The sequence below is a fragment of the Daucus carota genome, chromosome 7, assembly GCF_001625215.2.
Source record: "Daucus carota subsp. sativus chromosome 7, DH1 v3.0, whole genome shotgun sequence".
In the NCBI taxonomy this organism is placed as follows: domain Eukaryota; kingdom Viridiplantae; phylum Streptophyta; class Magnoliopsida; order Apiales; family Apiaceae; genus Daucus; species Daucus carota.
This window is the reverse complement of record NC_030387.2, coordinates 8,503,811-8,523,445: the sequence shown is the minus strand read 5'-3', so window position 1 is coordinate 8,523,445 and position 19,635 is coordinate 8,503,811. Positions and strand designations below refer to the sequence as shown.

General features: G+C 37.4%; 1 protein-coding gene and 1 non-coding gene across 4 annotated transcripts; both read right to left on the bottom strand.

Annotated features, from left to right (window-relative positions):
* Positions 1-489: 489 nt before the first annotated feature.
* TRNAW-CCA (transfer RNA tryptophan (anticodon CCA)) lies at positions 490-561 on the bottom strand. The gene has a single exon. It is a non-coding gene; the product is annotated as a tRNA-Trp (tRNA).
* A 1,677-nt stretch (positions 562-2,238) lies between these two features.
* Positions 2,239-10,915, bottom strand: LOC108195858 (protein RNA-directed DNA methylation 3). 3 transcript variants are annotated; one of them, XM_064081626.1, is made up of 21 exons: positions 10,649-10,915; positions 9,456-9,709; positions 9,222-9,377; positions 8,960-9,118; positions 8,696-8,779; positions 8,272-8,345; positions 7,855-8,190; positions 7,678-7,729; positions 7,431-7,586; positions 7,195-7,338; positions 6,978-7,074; positions 6,746-6,895; positions 6,619-6,667; positions 6,465-6,523; positions 6,066-6,135; positions 5,902-5,935; positions 5,757-5,817; positions 4,577-5,674; positions 3,372-4,210; positions 3,250-3,286; positions 2,239-3,145 (listed from the first exon to the last, which is right to left on the bottom strand). In XM_064081626.1, the coding sequence occupies exons 1-21, from the start codon at positions 10,827-10,829 to the stop codon at positions 2,487-2,489; spliced, it is 4,749 nt and encodes a 1,582-aa protein (XP_063937696.1). In that variant the 5' UTR covers positions 10,830-10,915; the 3' UTR covers positions 2,239-2,486. The 3 variants fall into 3 exon arrangements, with proteins under 3 accessions (XP_063937696.1, XP_017218343.2, XP_017218344.2); XM_017362854.2 differs by having other exon boundaries at positions 3,372-4,216; positions 10,649-10,914; XM_017362855.2 differs by having other exon boundaries at positions 2,239-3,139; positions 3,372-4,216; positions 10,649-10,914.
* Positions 10,916-19,635: the final 8,720 nt, after the last annotated feature.

Below are 19,635 nucleotides of genomic sequence, written 5' to 3'. Positions count from 1 at the left end.
TGCTACTCTACAATTAGTGACTGACTTTTACACATGACTTGCCATTTTATAAACCGGTTCAAAATGACGGTGTTGTTATTTGTACAGTAGATATATCTTTTAAACCTTTTCGAGCTCATCTTATTATGATATATCGGATATTTGAGTACTAAAAAGTGATCCAAAAATTATTATAGATTGAATTAATTGTTTTATACGATGACTTAAACTCGCATTCGAAATTTTGAAACCGCAGGAGCTCCTTGGATGAATTTTGAACATTCGGTATAGCCGTATATATAGGTAATAGTAACCCAATCTGTTTTGATAAAAATCAAGCACTGTGCTGACCGTAAACATCTGGATCGTTGGGGACGTTGATTTCATAGAAACGAGTGAGTGCAATATATAGTCTATGTGTTAACATAATGTCGACATGTGTAGTCACGGATGCAGTAGCTGAGTAGAGGACCATTTAGCAGCTGTAATTTCTATTTAAAAAATGTTTTGTGAACCTGACGTGAATCGAACACGCAACCTTCTGATCTGGAGTCAGACGCGCTACCATTGCGCCACAGATCCACCACCTTCTTAATCACCTAGTATTGCTATATATATTAGTTTAACCTAGTCCAGTTGTTTGAAGTAATTAATTTGTTTTTTTTTTTGAAGTAATTAATTTGTTTTTAAGCGCACTTGTAAGTCGTACTCACAAGAAACATTTAAGCCTTAAAAGAGTATTTAAATGGAGTTGACTAAATATGAAATATATGCGTACTTTTCTTCCTAATTATAAACATATACCATTTCAGACTTCATCTGGGCTGGACATACATGCTAAGAGCATCTCCAATCATACAAACCCCTTGGCTAAAATGTGAGTTGATATTCCAAATATAAAAAATTTAGTCAACCCGTTGAAAAAATCATACTCCAACCACGTGAATCTGTTGTCTATAATTTTAGCCAACCTCTTATGGATGGTTATATTTGTCGAACCTCTACAGGTCTGTAAGAAATCTGTAGGATGATTGCACATCATTTATTACCATATTAAACTGATATATTCTATTTTAACAAACTAAAATATTAATAACATTTTATTTTTAAATTATAGCCAACCAATATAGCCAATGCCATTTAAGTACAATGTCTTATAGGTTCAGCAAATTTTACACAATATCTTACATGTTCAATTTAGCCAACGATTATAACCAACACCGTTAAAGATGCTCTAAGTGCTAACCGAAAACAAGTAGTATATGCTAAAAATAGAAAATCTATTTGGAGTCTGATCCAACAGCCCAAGGCTCATATTTTTTCAAACCCAGACCCAACGGTCAGCATTTTTAAAGCAGTAAATAGGCATCATATGTCATTAATTATTCTTAAGAGCAAGGGCGAATTGGGAAGGGTCAACAAGCCAGCCAAAAGCAAAGAATCGATTAATGAACCAGTTAACAAGAATCGAAATCTCAAACCTACTCCCTCCGTCCCTTCGATTTTTTTACAATTTTTTTTTGGGGTGTCTCATCCAATTGTTTACATTTCAAAACTTATCAAATATAATCAATGGATCCCATCACTTCTCCACTTTTCTTTCCTTTTCACACTACTTTTACTCCACTATCTTCTTTCGGTTTTTCTATGGTGTGCCCATGGGCACACACTAAGCACCAAAATTTATGAAATTGGAGGGTTCTATTGGCTTACCTTCTTTAATAATGGTGGACCCCCCTGCAGTTACAACAACCACACCAATCAAAACCCTCCATTTTTATTAATGTTAGTGCTTAGCATGTGCCCATGGGCACACACTAGCCAAACCGATCTTCTTTTTATACATTAAAAATCAATGAGTCCCACCACTTCACCCACTTTTCTTTCTTTTTTTCACTACTTTATACATATTTCTTAATCTCCGTGCTCAACCCATTTGATAAGAAATGGGAGGGACGGAGGGAGTATTTGTTAGTTTTTGGATTAGCCATTTTGTTAAATGAAATAGGAACTTCATCATTCACAATTTCCCACTTGACAAGTAAATCATTCCTTCCACACCCCTGGAAATTCAGATACTCATTCTCATTCTCGATTTTCAACCCCTGGAAATTGGTATACTCATCCTCATTCTCGATTGAAACCCCGTTTATAAAACAGCATTACCACTATACCAGGCTCACAACTAGCATTTAGAACTACAACTACACGGTTTCTGCAGTTTAATCTCGTCAAATAATATAAGAGTTGGTGCAATACTGAAGAAAAGGAGCTCCATAGATTCATACATGGAACATTAGAATCAGGAACAAAAAAATTACTAAATCTAAGTTTTAGGAACTTAAAAGCAAAACATTCAAGAACTTGCCAGCTACCACTCTAGAAGGTCCTCAGAGGACAGAAGTTCACCATCAAAAACAGACTTCAATGTAAGTGACAAAGCAAGAAAACCTCAAAAGAAGAAAGTTACCAAGTTTTAAGAGAAATTCACCATAGTGCTAAAAAGTTCAATTATTCGAGCTAGGGCATTCTCGGGCAAAGTGCCCTTCCTGTCCACATTTATAACAACCACTTCCACCACCACGGCCACCAGACCTTCCACCACCACGACCCCCACCTCCCTGACTACATTCTCTGGCAAAGTGCCCAGACTCTCCACACTTGTAGCAAGCATTTCCACTGCTAGCACGACCACCAAACCCCTGACCGCCACTAAATCCACCTTCACCTGCGTTACTCCCACCAGCAGCACCCCATCCCCCAGTTTGTTTTTCGCCAGATGTATTCCAACCCCCAGTATCTTTTCCTCCTGATGTGTTCCAAGCAGACATGCTTCTATCAGATATTTCTTTACTGTTCCCGTTGTCTGCAGTACCTCCCCATGAAACTGATTGATTCTTCCCTTCTGTACCAGTGCTCCAGTTGCTTGTAGGCTTCCCAGGTTCAGCAGCACTACCCCATCCACCAGTGACTTTCTCACTTTTAGAATCACCCCAGGAATCAGAAACAGTGCTATCGTTAATAGCAGGAGTAGACTGGTTCCTTCCACTATCAGTATTTCCCCAGCCCCCAACATTTTCACTAGCAAGAGCACCGTCATCAGCTTTGGCTGCACCCCATGATGATTTTGGAACCGCTGCACTCCCCCAGGCAGCAGAGCCTACATCTTGATCATATAAATGGGTAATCAGAGCACAGGCAATCAAAAAAACCAGTTAATTTCACATTGTACAAGAATACTTCAACAAAAAAGGGATATAGATATCACACCTTTCTCAAAGTTGAGACGACTGGTCTCTAGCTGTGTCTGTAAAAAAAAAAAAAAAACCGTTATAAAATAGATAAACGCGTATATGCTGCTTAATGAAGTGCAGTATTTTAGAGCTAACTACCGAGTTTTTAGCAGACCATGAGCTTGTACTATAACCTCCACCACCACCCTGAGTACAATCCCTAGCCTGGTGACCACTCTCACCACACTTGAAACAATTATTTCCACTGCCACCAGCCTTGCTACATTCCCGAGACATATGACCAGTCTCCCCACATTTGTAACAAGAACTGCCACCACCCTGACTACATTCTCTTGCCATATGACCCGTCTCCCCACACTTAAAACAAGCATTTCCTGCTTTGCTGCCACCTTGAGGACACTCCCTGGACATATGACCTGACTCCCCACACTTGTAACAAGCACTGCCTCCTCTGCTGCCACCTTGAGGACACTCCCTAGAAATATGACCAGACTCCCCACACTTGTAACAAGCATTGCCTCCTCTGCTGCCACCCTGAGGACACTCCCTAGCCATGTGTCCACTCTCTCCACACTTGTAGCAGGCATTACCAGCAGCGCCTCCTCGCCCACTAGCACGACCATCATTACCTGCAGTATCCCAGCCGCCGATTTCTTTATCAGGTGTTGGAGTAGACATATTCCAACTTGCTTTACTTGACCAGCCCCCGCGTTCTTTTTCTTTTTCAGATGAAGCGGTTCCCCAGCTGGACCCTCCATCTTTAGAGGTATCAGAGGTTTTATTCCAAGAGCTACCCCACCCGCCAGTTTCTGAAACAGGAGCATCAGTCGATGTAGTCTGGACAGCTTTGCTTGACCATCCCCTGCTTTCTTTCTCCGGTGCAGATGCACCCCAGCTTCCAGTAGCATCATCAGCTAAATTTGCACCCCAGGTTGAATTCTGATTAGTATCAGATTTCGTCGACCACGCGGTCTCTCCTACATCTTGCATAAGAAAATAGACATTAATTGTTACTTTGGTAGTCACCAAGAAAGTGAAGCAGAGCAAAAATTCTTGGATTCTTTAATCATGTATTTACAAATGTGGTAAAGGTGATAAACATAATAAAAATACATAGTAACTTTTAATTTCTCCTGCTTTTTCTTGGAAAGCAACAAATAATTTAGCAATCTTGCTCAATACTGTAATATCAAATAACATCAAAGGATGGTTTTTTACTTATTACATGCAAAAATATTCTCAACTCATATTTATTTAAAAAAATATGATGCACCTCTGGAGCGTGAAGCATTTTTCAGCAATGAGCATACAAGCCGATAAAAAAGTACATGCAATGAGCATACCTTTGTTTGAATGACTCCAAGAGCTTCTGACATTGTTTCCAGCACCACTGCCGCCACCCTGACTACACTCCCTAGCCATGTGTCCCGTCTCCCCACACTTGAAACAAGCATTTCCTCCTTTGTTGCCACCCTGAGTGCACTCCCTAGCCATGTGACCAGTCTCCCCACACTTGTAACATGCATTTCCACCTCTACTTCCACCGCCGCCGCCCCCCTGAGTACACTCTCTAGCCATGTGGCCAGTTTCCCCACACTTGTAGCAAGCATTACCACCCCCGCTGCCGCCGCCCTGAGTACACTCTCTAGCCATGTGCCCAGTTTCCCCACACTTGTAGCAAGCATTACTGCCCCCACCACCTCCCTGACTACACTCCCGAGCAATGTGCCCAGATTCCCCGCACTTATAGCAAGCATTGCCGCCGCCGCCCCCCTGACTACACTCCCGAGCCATATGCCCAGACTCCCCACACTTGTAACATGAATTGCCACCAGCACCGCCCCTTCCACCATTCCCACCACGTCCACCACCCCTTCCACCACCACTGCCATCAAATCCACCTCCATTACCACTACCCCAACCCCCAGTTCCTTTATCTGCCACAGTGGTGGATGTATTCCAAGAAGATCTGCCTTCACTAGGACCATCTTCACCATCTTTACCTTTACCCCAGGAATCCACTTGATTCTTTACATTTGCACTGCCCCAGGCACTAGTTGTATTATCACTCGCATTATTTTCTTTACCCCATGTTCCCTCAGACTTGCCCCATCCAGCATCCTGGTTATTAGTTGGATCAGTACTCTTTCCCCAAGAAGATGCAGAGGGATCACATGTACTGGTAGATTTATCTTTTGCTGCCCCCCAGGCATCAGTTGATTGGCCAGCCTGATCATCGCCGGGTAATTTTGCCCTACCCCAGCTATCAGAAGTATTGCTGCCACCGACAGTATCAGAAGCCGCTTTACTCCAGCCACCATCACTTCCTCCCCAACCACCAACTTGCTCAGTAGTAGCGAGAGCTGTTTCGCGAGTTGCAGGCGCTCCCCATGATGAACTCTGAGTTGGTGCCAATTTTGTCTCCCATGTTGCCCCCTCATCTTATTCATACAGGGTATGTGTGAGGAGAAAATCAAGTGAAGATGCAAATTCGTTGAGCAAACATGAATAAGAAGTTATTACCTTTTTTTGAATCAATATCCATCGAGTTTAGAGGATCCAATGATCCTGTTTCAGGATTAGGCTGCAAAAGTTGGAAGAAGGCATTTTATACCATATCTCTTTGTGTACAGAAACTGAAACATATTAAAGCAGGTTATAGACTAACCGCGATGCTTGAAGGGAAAGCACCCCAAGAGTTACTGCCAAAGTCGAACAGCAATTGGGTCAGAAGAAATGTCCATGTGGAAAAATTAGTAGTCAGGTAACGATGACTAAAACTTGCACAACTGTTTTAATATGAATATCAACCAGGAAGTCAACAAGCCTAACCTCTCAGTAGTCTGGCCACCAGTACCCCAACCCTGAACATCTGCTGATGTCCCTGCCCCATCCATCCAACCTTCAAAGTGAATAAATTAACACATATAAAATATTATATAATAAACAGGCCGTTTAACCACAAGCTACAGTAGGGAATACAGACCAAAATGACATATACAGATTGCGACAATTACAGTGTAGTGACAATTTTCAGAATCATGACTGACATAAAGACTAACATATGGCTAATAAACAGAGTAAACTCTTAATATTTCTAAAATGTATTTGGGAAGTTATATCTAACATGTCACTTGCAATGAGAACTTCCAGTTGCATGGCTCAGATATACTAATTAACAGAGAGACATTACCACAAGTCTCTCTACTATTAAAAGAAATATTTTCTTACCTCCAGGGCCGTCTTCTTGAGTTCCAAGCAAATCAAAAGGTTTAGACTCCAAGCCATCACTAATGCAAAGAGTAAACAGTGCATCAAGAAACTAAAGAAACTATAGAAAACAACACAGAAAGCCTTCATAAATGTTGGTTCTAATTAATATTACCCGGTCAGAACACCCTTTTCACGAACTGCAACGAGGTGCTCAGCTTTAACTGCATGTGTAACATATTACAAATCTGTACAACCATATTTCCAGGATCAGAAAACAAGTATGAGACGTATCACTAAACCTGTAAGTATCTTGTGCTGAGAATCCAGCTTCACCGTAACATCTGACCTTCTTAGGGCCAAGACACGACAGAGATATCCCTTCAAAGGGCCTATCCGGATTCTTAATGACTGACCAACAGAGAATAATTCATCTTTGCCACCCTGGTTTACTGCATCATTTTATTAGAAAAGTTACACAGAAAATTCAAAAATAGGATTGGAGGATTCAACTGAATAAGGGCCAAAACATACAGGTACTATCCCTTTCTTGCCATGGCTTTTTGGGGGAGAGAGGTGATTTTGGAGATGATGGGCAATCATCAAAGCTCGAGGATGCTTGTGCACCACCCTGATCATATGCAATTAAAATACATATTTATTTTTTATTTAAAATTTGGGCTGCAAAAAAGGGGGAACTAAATAATCATGTGACGGCAAACTAAATATTATATGTGACAAACATTCAAACCTTCTCTTTACATGCATCACCAAGAAGTTTAAATTTCTCGCAGTTTTGAGATTTACAACAGTAATAACCACTATTTTCCTGTTCAGACTCATTATAAATGAAGACTGTTCCTCTGTAAATTTGCTTAACGACACCTTGCCTTCCCTGGAAATATGGCAAGACTGATATAAGATAACAATTCTTCAGCAACATAGATCTTACTAGATAAGAGGGAGAAATATATGAGAATGATTGACCTCTAGTTGACCTTCCAAAATCCGGACGGAGTCATTTATTGATATAATCTTCTTGTGACGGTCCCATGTAGTAAATTTATTATCAAAGGATGCCTTCTTCAGTTCCCGACGTTTAACATTCACAATTACTTGCCCTTCTGAACCCTCCTTCAGGACCTGGGAATATTAAATAGTATATATATAGCTAGGTCATATACTACCAGTATACAAGTTAAAATGTTAACCCAGAATATACAAGATTGTATACCTTAAAGCTGTCATCCTTCTCCATGCCTACAATAACACCAAAACCAGTCCGGCTACGATAAAAAATTAACAGCATTTTCAGTACTGATGAACCATGCAGTACACCATAAATGTATGAAAAGATTCAAGAGGAAGCATCAGACTAACATAAAAGTTGGCATCAATAGGTACTAATTACCTGAAAAAAACCATATCATGTACTTCTAAATCACTATCCAAATTTGAGGACGATGAACCCTCTCCTTTTCCACCAGCTTTATCATTTCTTCTGGTAATATTTTTCTTTTGTTCACCATAAAGCTCAGAGAGCCACTCCACATCATTAGATTCCTCATTCCTGGAAGACTCGAATTTTAGGAGCTCATCCTCAGACGGCAGTACACCATACAAGCTCAAAGAATCAATACGGACTTTTTTGTATAAATAGCCATCCTTTAGCAACATGCCATCCAGAACCTCATAGAATGTATTGCTATCACGGTCACACCTAGACTGAATGAGAGGTCGGAACTCCCTAAAATATTATTTACACACCATAAGTATACATGTACAGGAGCCAATATACATATATGATAGAGTGGGTGGTTCATATTACTCAAGTTCACTAGAGCTGATCAATCTAGGGGGTGGGGCAGGGCCAGCAGTTTTCTTGGCGGCGACTCCTCCACCCTGTAATGTGTGTGTAAAAGGGTCAATATCTCAAAATCACAAGGTTATTCAGTGATATTTGAGTAGTGCAAGTTTCAACAAAGGAAATTAGATAATAAATCCCCCAACCAGATTAATTTACACAGGGGAAACATTACTTACAAATATTAGTAAGCGAATCAAGGCATGGCATACGAAAAACATAAACATGCATATTTATCTCCTCACAAATAATAATTTCCATGTCAATACAAATTTATGCGTAAATTGTTTAAAAGGTGTTCTCTGACGATACATGCATATATTGAGATATAAATTATGCATGTTATATTAATGTTGATCTTTTAAAAGAATAAATATAAATATATTACAAATTTTGCCGCCAAAGCTTGTAGATCTATTCTTGGAATCAGCTTCACAGTAGCTTTTCTCTTTGATTCATTCACAGCCACAACCTACAAAGTAATCACTATATTGTCAAGAAACTACTTATGATAAAACAAAAACATAAGATAAAGATAAAAGACGTATAGATGTACATTCATGTGCATTAACAAAAGGGTAGAAAAGGAATGAAATGAAAATGAGTATATAACAGCAGGTAACTAGTGGAATAAATGACATGCACAAACTACCTGAGCAAGGTCCCCCTTGTACTTCCCACTCTTAACGCGGGCAAAGGTGCCCAAGGTAATGTTGCAGGGCTTGCTTCTGACAGTAAGCAAATTAGAAATTTCACCTGGTTTAACAGCAGCCACTCGACTTGGATAAATACTACAAAGCCCATTACAAGCCTATACAATAAAATGCCACACATTAGTTTCTGGTATCACTATCTGGAAATATAATCACCAAATCTCTACTGATTAAAAAAAAAAAAAAAAAGGAAAACCATACCTCATATATATCATTTTTCTTGTAAGCTTCAATAAATATAGCACCCTTTACATGTTCAGCTGCAAAAGCAGTAATTATCTGCGGTTTTTTCCCCATGGACTGAAGATCAACATACTTCTGCATAAGGCAGATAGTAGAATGCCTCTCGCGACCAACCTGTAGTCAAAGAAATAATGAAACATACAGTAAAAGTATTTCCAAATTGTATATAAGCAGAAGTTGTCAAACACACACCATGCATTTAACTTTCCACATTATAGGATCACAAGAAGTCACTGTACTCCGTTCAGTAGATCTTTGGGAGTCAACTCTATCTTCTGCATATGTAACGAAACTAGAACCTGGTTTGTAACGTTCTTGGACCATTTTTTCCAGCATTTTTTCATGTTCTTCCTCAGTCATCTCTTCCTCCTTTACACGAAGGGCGACATTTCTTTGCTGTTCAGCACTGACATTAGCTTCCTCATCAAATATATCTTCCAGAAAATCTGTTTACAGTAAAAAGATTAATTAAAGATGATATTCGACATAGAAGCAAAGAGCTAGAGTTGGGGCATCGCAGTAAAGCAACTAGACATATCTTAGTATTCTTCGAAAACTCTTATCTAGTAAGTGGGTTTTTATTAAAATTAAGGTAGACAAACATCTCTCCTATGTTTAATCTCAGGAAGGTATACGGGTAAAAAAAATAAATCAACAAACAGAAATATAAACAATTTCGGAAATGATGTTTACCCCTCTCAAAGATAACCGAAAAGTGAAATGTGGTACATCCATTCCCCTTCCAGCTTAATAAAAATTATTTCAAATCATTATAAAATGTATCCCAATAGAAGGCAAGTCCTCCGCCAAACGATAAACAGATATTTACAAAAAAACATAGTAATCACCAAAAACTAACAGAAAAATAATCAAATACATCGTGTTCAAACAACATATAAAATGTCTTTTTATTCTCAACTCATAGAAATGATAAGAGAACCAAACCACAAGTAAACCCTAAACAACATACATTAACATTTCTTAAGCTAATAGTACACCAAACAAACCTCAGAACTCAATTCCAATAAAATTTCACATGTTTCCCCGAGACCCTAACTTACAAACACACATCCATTTAAATCATTTACACACATCATTTCACATCTCACATAATCAGATCTATTCATATTCAACATCCACCAAACAACAAAACCCTAATTTATCCAGATAGATTCACACAAAACAACATGCAAATCAAAACTAGGACTATACATAACCACACACACGCAAGCATATGTATAGAGAGAGGGGGAGAGAGAGACGAAGAGAGAGAGAGGGAGAGGGAGAGGGAGAGAGAGAGAGACAAAGAGAGAGGAAGGGGGAGAGAGAGGGGGGGGGGGAAGAGAAAGAGAGGCGAGAGCGGGGAAGAGAGAGAGATCATATACCACCATCCTCGTCGTCACCGAAGAGGCTATCCAAACTATCATCGCTCTCATCAGCTTCACGAGCAGAGTCTTCGAAGAACTGAAGCACGCCGGAGCGCTTCTTATTCCGGCCTCCAGTTTTGTCGTCGTCGATCTTCCGCTTGCCTTTGGGGTCGGCGATTGCTTTGCCCTTTGATGACATTTTGTGTTAGTTCAGAAATTGGGGAAAAGAGAGTGAGAGCATGAGAGGAGTCTTGTTTGTGTATATCCACTGTGTGTATGTGTGCATTTTATATAAACAAAACTCTACTTTAAAAGGACTTTTTTGCAGTTAAGTCCTTTGATTCTGTTGTTATCAATTACTTACCGTCCTCGGCTCAGTTGCCTATTTCAAAGTTTCATCAAGAGAAAATTTTTGTTTATTATTATTTGTAATTAATCTTAATTCATGAGCTTTGGCACTCTTGTTTTGGGGTCTGTTTTGGGGTGCTCTAATACTGGTAAAAAAAGTGTTGTTGTTGAAATTAGATAGCTGTTTGGTAATTTGTTTTGATCTTTGTATGTTTTTAAGATAAATAAAAAAAATTATTTTTGATGAGGTTTATTAGTGAAATGTATGATGCATGACAGCTTCCCGTAAAAGTTGAAAAATAGATTTTTGCAAAAGCATGAGAAGACATGCTTTTCCTAAAACAGCTTTTGAGCTAAAAGCTGCTATTCACAAAAGCTAATTTTAGATTTACCAAACAGCTTATAACTTGCATTTCAGCAAAAAACAACAATAGTGACAAACGGTACCTTAGTATGCTTTTAAGGATCTTATATTTATTTCACATGTTCTTGCATCAACCCATTTGTATATTGAGCAAACTGATTTCTCTCCCATTCAAATTTTAGCTTTTTACATACTTTCGGAGAAGTGGATGGTTGGTATCGGTGTCTTAGAGATAATACTATTATGTTTCATTATAAACGGTTATAGATTATGTTCTATTGGATATTGAATAAATATTTATTATGTCTTTATTTACTGGGGAATAAATTGAAAGCATAATAAATGTCCTTAGAATTCTGATACGTGTTATATATCTTTAAGTATGTGACTTAAAAATGACTTTAATCATCGAACTACTCAGCTAACCATGGAACCACTCGGTTAACTGGGATCACTTGCTTAACCATCTTTTAACCATCTTTGATTTAAATGTTGAAGTCTATAGATAGAATATTGTGTTTTCATTTGAAAACAACTATAAAACTTTGTATTGTGCACACACTCTTCACATTTACTCTCAAGAGCTTAGATATAATATCTATTAGAACGAGCGTACTTGTGAATTGTGTATTTTAGTCCCCGAACTTGTCGTGTGTTATTTGATTACGATTGAAGACAAACCTAATCTGAATTATTCCACAAAAAAAATTGAAAAACGAACGTTTGGTATAAGACATATTTAACTTCCCCTTGTACGTTTAATTGGGACTAACAACGTTAGTGAACTTGAAATCAAAAACTTTCGCCACCTGCCACCCTGTTTTTCAAAATCACTTGTAAATTAACTTATTAAAATATATTTATTGCAAGAATAAACTCAGGATTAAACGATAAATCCGGATTATTTTTTTTTTTTTAAGGTGTAATTGTGTAACCCATTTGTTGCTTTATAAGATTTATTTTAATTTTACTTATACTTCTCTCTCCCTCACATATTAGTCTCCCCTCCGTATACTCTCTTCACCTCTTCTTTTCTTTAAAGCCTCGCCTCTCTTACTCCTCTGTAACCGGTAGCCACTGACCACACCCTCCCACCTTCTCCATCCACTTCTCGCCCTAAATACGCTCAAAATCATCCGCTTTCACTCAATAATACCAAATACTTTCATCTCTTTGCTTGCATATAAGTATTTTTGATTAGGGTTTTGGGTTGGGTGTTGATATTCGGAGTAATCAGGGATATTGGGAGTTTAAACATCGGGATTGTAGATGGGTTGCGATTGAATGGAGTTCGGGGGTCTGAAATCAAGTCGAGTCTCAAATTTTGAGCCGATTGACAACGGACCGATCACTGGCAATGAGCTACGGTGAGCCGGTGGTCATGGCGTTTTCTTAATATGTGATTCTCTACTTGTTTTGAGTTGCATGCATGTTGATTTTTGGTAGAATGCATAACTGATTTCGTTCTTTGGGTGTTAATGTTTAAAGATTTGATGAGTCGTGCTTAGACATTGATAAAATGTTGATTTGATCTTGCGAGCAAAGCATGTTTTGGGTCTGACTTATTGTGGTTGTTTATATGTTAGTTCAAGTTTCTGATTTCAGTCGTAAGGTGTGAGTTGTATGATGTTTGTGAGCTTTTAAGTCCAAGTGTGATATGTTGTCGAATCTATCTACGGAAAACCTATTGTCACTATTCTGTTCTGTCTCTGTTTTGGTCTAGTTCAGGGTCTGATATGAATAAGATTTATTCTGTGAAAATGTGCAGTCTGGAGTCTAGTTTGTTCAAGCGAAAACCTTGTATCATTTGAGTTATCGAGTAAAAAGTTATGTGTGTTTTACTGAAGTTTGCGCAGAGTGGAATTCTCTGTTATTTGCTTATTGTTTAGTCAGTACGTTTTTAGCTTAATTAAATTAGTTTGGAGATGAAATTTTTATGTTAGTTGCAGTAGGTATTCAGGAAGGAGTCTGCAAAATTTCAAGTAAAAATGTTAATTTTCTATTTATTAAAAATCTGTGAGTGGGAGTCATTTAGGTACCAAATAATTCGGATTTGTGAAGTCCATGTGTATATGTGCTGTGTATTGTATTTTACGGTAGTTTAATTTTATATGAACTAATGTGATATATATAGTTCTGATATGCTTGGTTGTTAAATAAGTTAGTGCTTGTTTGCTAGTGATTGGTTTTGTGATAATACAAGGGAAATGCTACCGGAATTGCGTTATAATCTAATGCGGACCTAACGTAGTTTGGTTAGCTCTCACTTGTATCCTTATGTGTATAGTAACTAAATGATCTTCGAGAGCTATTTATTTTAAAGATGTTTATATAAAAGACCTATTTTTCATAAAGGCAAAATGTTTTACAAATACGTTTCTTTTAAGTTCAAACTCGAAGATCAAAAGAGTTACTATTTTGTATGATATGTGTTTGGTGCTTGGTTTTAAGTATTTGTTTATATGTAAATATATATTATGGGTACCACGAAGGGTAGCTTAAAGTAGACGTTCAAAGTGAACGTCGAAGTATAGTGAGATTAGTTCTGAAGTAGAGTTTTTACTTGTGTAGACATTAGGAGTGAGGACGCACCTGTAGAGCGAGGAAAGGCTAAGGTCGAGACCCAGTGAAGTAAGTGATTGCTAGGCAGGAAAGCTTTTGTAAGGCAAGTAACTTTCCTAAACTTTGAACTATTGTTTCCTTTCAACCTATCTCAATACCATTGTTATTTTGTTTCGTTCAAAAGTATTTACATTGATGTGAGCCTATTCTTTCCTAAATACTTGATATGCACTTTATCTTGATTTATGAACCTTTGACACTTTTATGCGCTTTATCTTGATTTAGGAACCTTTGACACTTTTATTGATTCATACCTTTGCTTGATCACCCATTGCGATTCCTTAGCTTGATACTTTATCCCTCGATCCTGTTATCACATAGTTTCTTGAGGATGTAACCTTAAAAGGAAAATGATTTTTACTTCTAGCTAAATTTCCTAAATTTATAAATTGGTTTTTATAAATAGATACTTTGTTCGGATGAGAACAAAGTAACATGATTTTATTGATAAAAGCTTTGTTCAGATGGAATCTTAGAAAAATGGATTTGAAAATGTTTTGCGCAAAGAAATAACTGGAAAGATTTGTTTTTAACCGTGGCGCCGGTTGTAGTATTGTTTTTATAGGCCAAAGTGTGCCTCGGATCCATTATGAGACATTGCGGATGGGCATTGTTTGGGGGCTCTAACATGACTGATCATCCGTTTTAGCCCACGCGTCTTTATAATTCCAGTTCAATGTAATATGTTTTAGAAAAGAAAATGACAATTTGTTTTACGCAAGGTATTAAACTTGTTGAGCAGGAACAGATGATGCCTTTGATTATGCATTTTTCCATATTTTATACTATGCCATGGTGTATGTAAATTTTACTTGCTGAGCAAATTTCTTTGTGCTCATATTATTGCTTCCCACTAACCTTTCAGATACCTTCACTCATGGCAAGACTAAGGGGTCATATGTTTACTGCTGAGAGAGGCTGAACAAAGATGAATGGTATGATTTAGTTATTAAGTTCATTTGTTTTGCTAGATAGATGTGAGTGAATGATTCATGGACTTGCTGACCGAGTAATACAGTATCTACTGGCTGTAGCACTCAACCAACATCACCTGCACTATATCATATACTTCTGTTTTATTTTATTTTTCTTTATAAGATATCTTAATATAATTAAGAACACAAATAAATTTAAATATGTTCTTGTAATATTGTTTTTATTTTAAATGTGTTAAATTTATTTTGATTTTATTATTCCTCCTATATATATATATATATATATATATATATATAATATTATATTAATTTTTATGCTTGTTGATTATTTATATTATAGTTAGTTTATAGTAGCTTTTTTATATTTAACATTATTATGTCAAATGATAATTTTATTAAAATTTAAACGTCTAAATAAAAATACTATAATTCAGATTTTTAAAATATATTTTTGTCAAATAAGATTATTCATTCAGTATTCAGATAACTGATTTATTCAGATCATTCAGATATATTAATCATTCATCAATTTTGCATTCAGATTTGTCAAATGACCCCTAAGAGTCACGGCTAGGAAATCTAGTGCTTGGAGGAATCTCATCGCTCCCATTCGACCAGAGGTGTATGACTATCAGTCGGGTCAGGTGGAGAGGAATATATATATTAGTAGTATATTAGATAACAAGTGTAGTTTTATTTTCATCTTTTGGTAAGAGATGTATCATGTATGTCTCACTCAACAGCTCTGATGTAGTTCGGATGTCATCCTATCTTAGTACTTAGACCTATTGTGTTCCTCGTTAAGGGGTTATTACGATTATCTGCATGTTAATTATATGATAATCTGGTTTTATTTTGTTGTGTGGCACCAAATCTTCTAACCCCGGATTTGGGGATGTCACAGATTTGACTGTGTGGATAGTTGTATGTTATTATACTTGTTTTGCGGATTAATATTGTAATATCCCGTAATTTTTAGAATAATATTAATTGATTAGTAATAATAATAAAGGATTAAAGTTGAATTAGGATTTAAAATTGAATTAGGATATTGGGCTTGAAATATGGATCGGACTTGTATTCGGATAACTGGTAGGGTTAGAATTAGGGTTTTGACCCTCTCTATATATTGATTTGTTTCCTCATTCTTTTATTATCTTGTGCGAGCCGCCCGACCTTTTCTTCGTTTTTATTACAAAAATTCGTAGGGTTTTTATTCACGCAAATCAGCTGTCTTGTAACTGATTCAACTGATAAAGACTGGATGATGTTTCAACTGATGAAAATCAAGCATTCAACTGAAGACAAAGTATTCAACGGATAATGCTGAGGAATTCAACTGATGAGACTGGAACAGCATTCAACTGATGGAGTTTGTAATTCATTCAACTGATGAGCCAGGCATTCAACTGATAAAGTCAATAGCAGTTGAAAGCAACCAGAACCTTCAACTGATGAAGCAAAGAGCAGTTGAAAGTGACTAGAGCTTAAGTCTGACAAATCACATGGATCGAATTACACTAAAATAGACATGGAAGCCTAATTAGGAAAATAAAGAAGAAGCAGAAACATACTTATCTCATGCAGTGCAATCTGGATCAAATCAAGATGATGGTCAAAGATGAAGACATCTCAGAAAGCATGCATAAGACAAAGTTGTGCAGCATTGTTTTTAGATTAGAGTGCATTTTGTAATCTAGCTAAAAGCTTTGTAAAACTTGGAGTATATAACCAAGTTAGTAGCATCAGTTGAACTTGTTCAAATTACTTGAGAGAAAAATCTGAGAGTTAGAACTTGTTTTGAGTGATGAACCAGCAGCTGTGCGAATTGTAAAACAATCCACAGATTCTTCTATATAAAATCTCACGGGTGGATCATTCAATCCACCCGTATTTTTAATACTTGGTGTTTTTCTGTTTATTGTGTTCTTAGTGTATTGTTCTTGAATCTTTTAAATTTGTAAAAGATTGTATTCAACCCCCCCCCCCCCTTCTACAATCTTTCTCATAGTTGGTGTAAAATAACAATTGGTATCAGAGCGAGGTTCCCAACAAACAGGGAAAAAGATCAACACTGCTAGAGAAAGATGGGAAAGAAGGATGCTGGAGTGAAGATTCCTGTTCTTGACAAAGACAACTATTTTCACTGGAAAGTGAGAATGCATCTGCATCTGTTGTCCATTGATGAAAGCTATGTGAACTGTATTGAAAAAGGACCTCATGTCCCCATGAAGGTCTGCACAAGTATGGGAGCTGATGGTGAAGACATAGTAGGTAAGATGATTCCAAAACCTATCCATGAATATTCTCAAGAAGATACTGAAGAAGTGCACAAGGACAAGAAAACCATGAATCTTCTGTTCAATGGTTTGGATCAAGAAATGATTGATAGTGTTATTAGCTGCACAAGTGCCAAAGAAGTTTGGGACACCATCAGGACCATCTGTGAAGGGAATGAGCAAGTGAGAGAGAACAAGATGCAGCTTCTGATTCAACAATATGAGTCATTCCATTTCAAGGCTGGTGAAAGTTTGAGTGATACATTTAACAGATTTCAAAAACTGTTGAATGGTCTAAAGCTCTTTGGAAGAGTATATCAAGTTAAGGATTCAAACTTGAAATTCTTAAGAGCTCTTCCTAAAGAATGGAAGCCCATGACAGTCTCTCTCAGAAATACACAAGAGTTTAAAGACTATACTCTAGAGAGACTGTATGGAACCTTAAAAACTTATGAGCTTGAAATGGAGCAAGATGAAGAAATTGAGAAAAACCAAAAGAAAGGGCATTCATCTGTGGCTCTAGTTGCATCTCTGGAGGATACTGTCAAGGACAAGGGAAAGTCTCAAGTTGAAGAAACTGAGAAGTTGGTCAAAGAGGAGAGCTCAGAGTCAAGCAAAGGAAGAAGAAAGGAGAAAGAAGTAGCTGATTCTGGTGAAGAAAGTGATGGAATTGATGAACATCTAGCCTTCCTGTCAAGAAGATTCTCCAAACTAAAATTCAAGAAGAATTTTAATTCTGCATAATCTTTTAAAGGCAATCCCAAGTCTGATAGAAGCATGGTAGACAGATCAAAATTCAAGTGCTTCAACTGTGGGAATGCAGGTCACTTTGCAAATGAGTGCAGAAAGCCTAAAGTTGAGAAGAAGTCAAGTGAAAACATTGACTACAAAAAGAAATATTATGAACTTCTCAAACAAAAGGAAAGAGCATTCATCACAAAGGATGATTGGGCAGCTGGAGATGATTCTGATGAAGAGGAGGAGTTTGTCAATCTAGCTCTAATGGCCAACTCCACAGATCAAGAAGAAAACACTGGAAGCAGTAGTCAGGTATTCACTACAAACCTAGTTGAGTTAACTAAAGATGAATGCAATGCTACCATTAATGAAATGTCTACAGAATTGTATCATTTGCATGTTTCTTTAAAATCTCTCACTAAGGAAAATAGTAGAATTAAGGAAGCTAACACCTTTCTTAGTGATAGAAACAGTGTTTTAGAAGCTCAATTTATTGAGTTTGAGAAGCTGAAAATTGAGTGTCAGACAGCCAAGGATGATCTCTTGGTTGTTCTGAAAAGAGAAGAGATCATAAGAAAGCAGCTTGATAAGGAACAAGAGATTATTGCCAAATGGAAATCTGGTAGGGATGTTTCCACCAACATCATCAACATGCAAGGTAGAGAGACCTTTGTAGAGAATGAGTGGAAGAGGAGTAAGAAAGTGCTTGAGATATCTGAGAACAGTTCAGGTGATGAGAATACTGATGATGATCATCAGTTGAAAGGCAAAGTCTCAACTGATGAGAGTCATCAGTTGAACAAAAACTCATCAGTTGACAAGAGTGTTCTCAAGAAGCTTAACAAGAAATATGGTCCTGTTAAAAAGAATTTTGTTAAAGGTGAGAATAGTTCTTCTGAGACCAGTGATAGTATTAATAACACTCTTAATTCCAGTAACAAGAACAAGAAGAAGTTGGATACTAGTGAGCATAAATCTGAGGAGACTAAAAAGAAGAAAGGAAATAGAAATGGCAAAATAGGAGTTAACAAGCACACCAATTACACTCCCAATGCTAGTGCTCTTAGGAAAACCTGCAGCAAGTGTGGTAGTGTAAATCATTTATCTGCCAATTGTAAAACTGTGATTGCTCCTAATTTGTCTTTGCCTATTCCTATGACATCTGTTCCTCACATGAATTTATCTGCTATGAATATGTGCCTGGTTTATTGCCTCACAATCCTTACTCTCAGCCTAACATGCCATATATGTTCAATCCTTACTTCAATGCCTTTAACATGCCTCAATTTCACTCAAATTTGCATGGAATGAACAATTTATGCATGTCTCAAAGGCCTGTGTTTGAAAACAGAGTTGATGTTCCAATTTCTCAACCAAAACCAAAGATTGAACCAATTCAATCCAAGGAAAAGGCTGAGAAAGTGGAAAAGGCTGCTAAGACTAACAAATCTGGACCCAAAGCAATTTGGGTACCAAAATCAACTTGATCTGTTTGTGAAATGTGTGCAGGGAAACCACAAGAAGAATTTGTGGTACTTGGATAGTGGATGCTCCAGGCACATGACTGGTGATTCCTCCCTGCTCACAAAGTTTGTGGAGAAAGCTGGCCCTAGCATTACCTTTGGAGATGACAGCAAAGGATATACTATGGGATATGGCTTAATTGCAAAAGAGAATGTCATCATTGATGAAGTTGCATTGGTGTCTGGTCTTAAGCAC

What these genes read in the sequence shown, in the direction of transcription:
- LOC108195858 (XM_017362854.2), bottom strand. Translation starts at nt 10,829, where the DNA reads ATGTCATCAAAGGGCAAAGCAATCGCCGACCCCAAAGGCAAGCGGAAG. An exon ending in AAGCTTTGGCGGCAAAATTT is followed by an intron (nt 8,346 to 8,695) that starts GTAATATATTTA and finishes CACACATTACAG; the next exon opens with GGTGGAGGAGTCGCCGCCAA. An exon ending in GGATATTGATTCAAAAAAAG is followed by an intron (nt 5,675 to 5,756) that starts GTAATAACTTCT and finishes TGTATGAATAAG; the next exon opens with ATGAGGGGGCAACATGGGAG.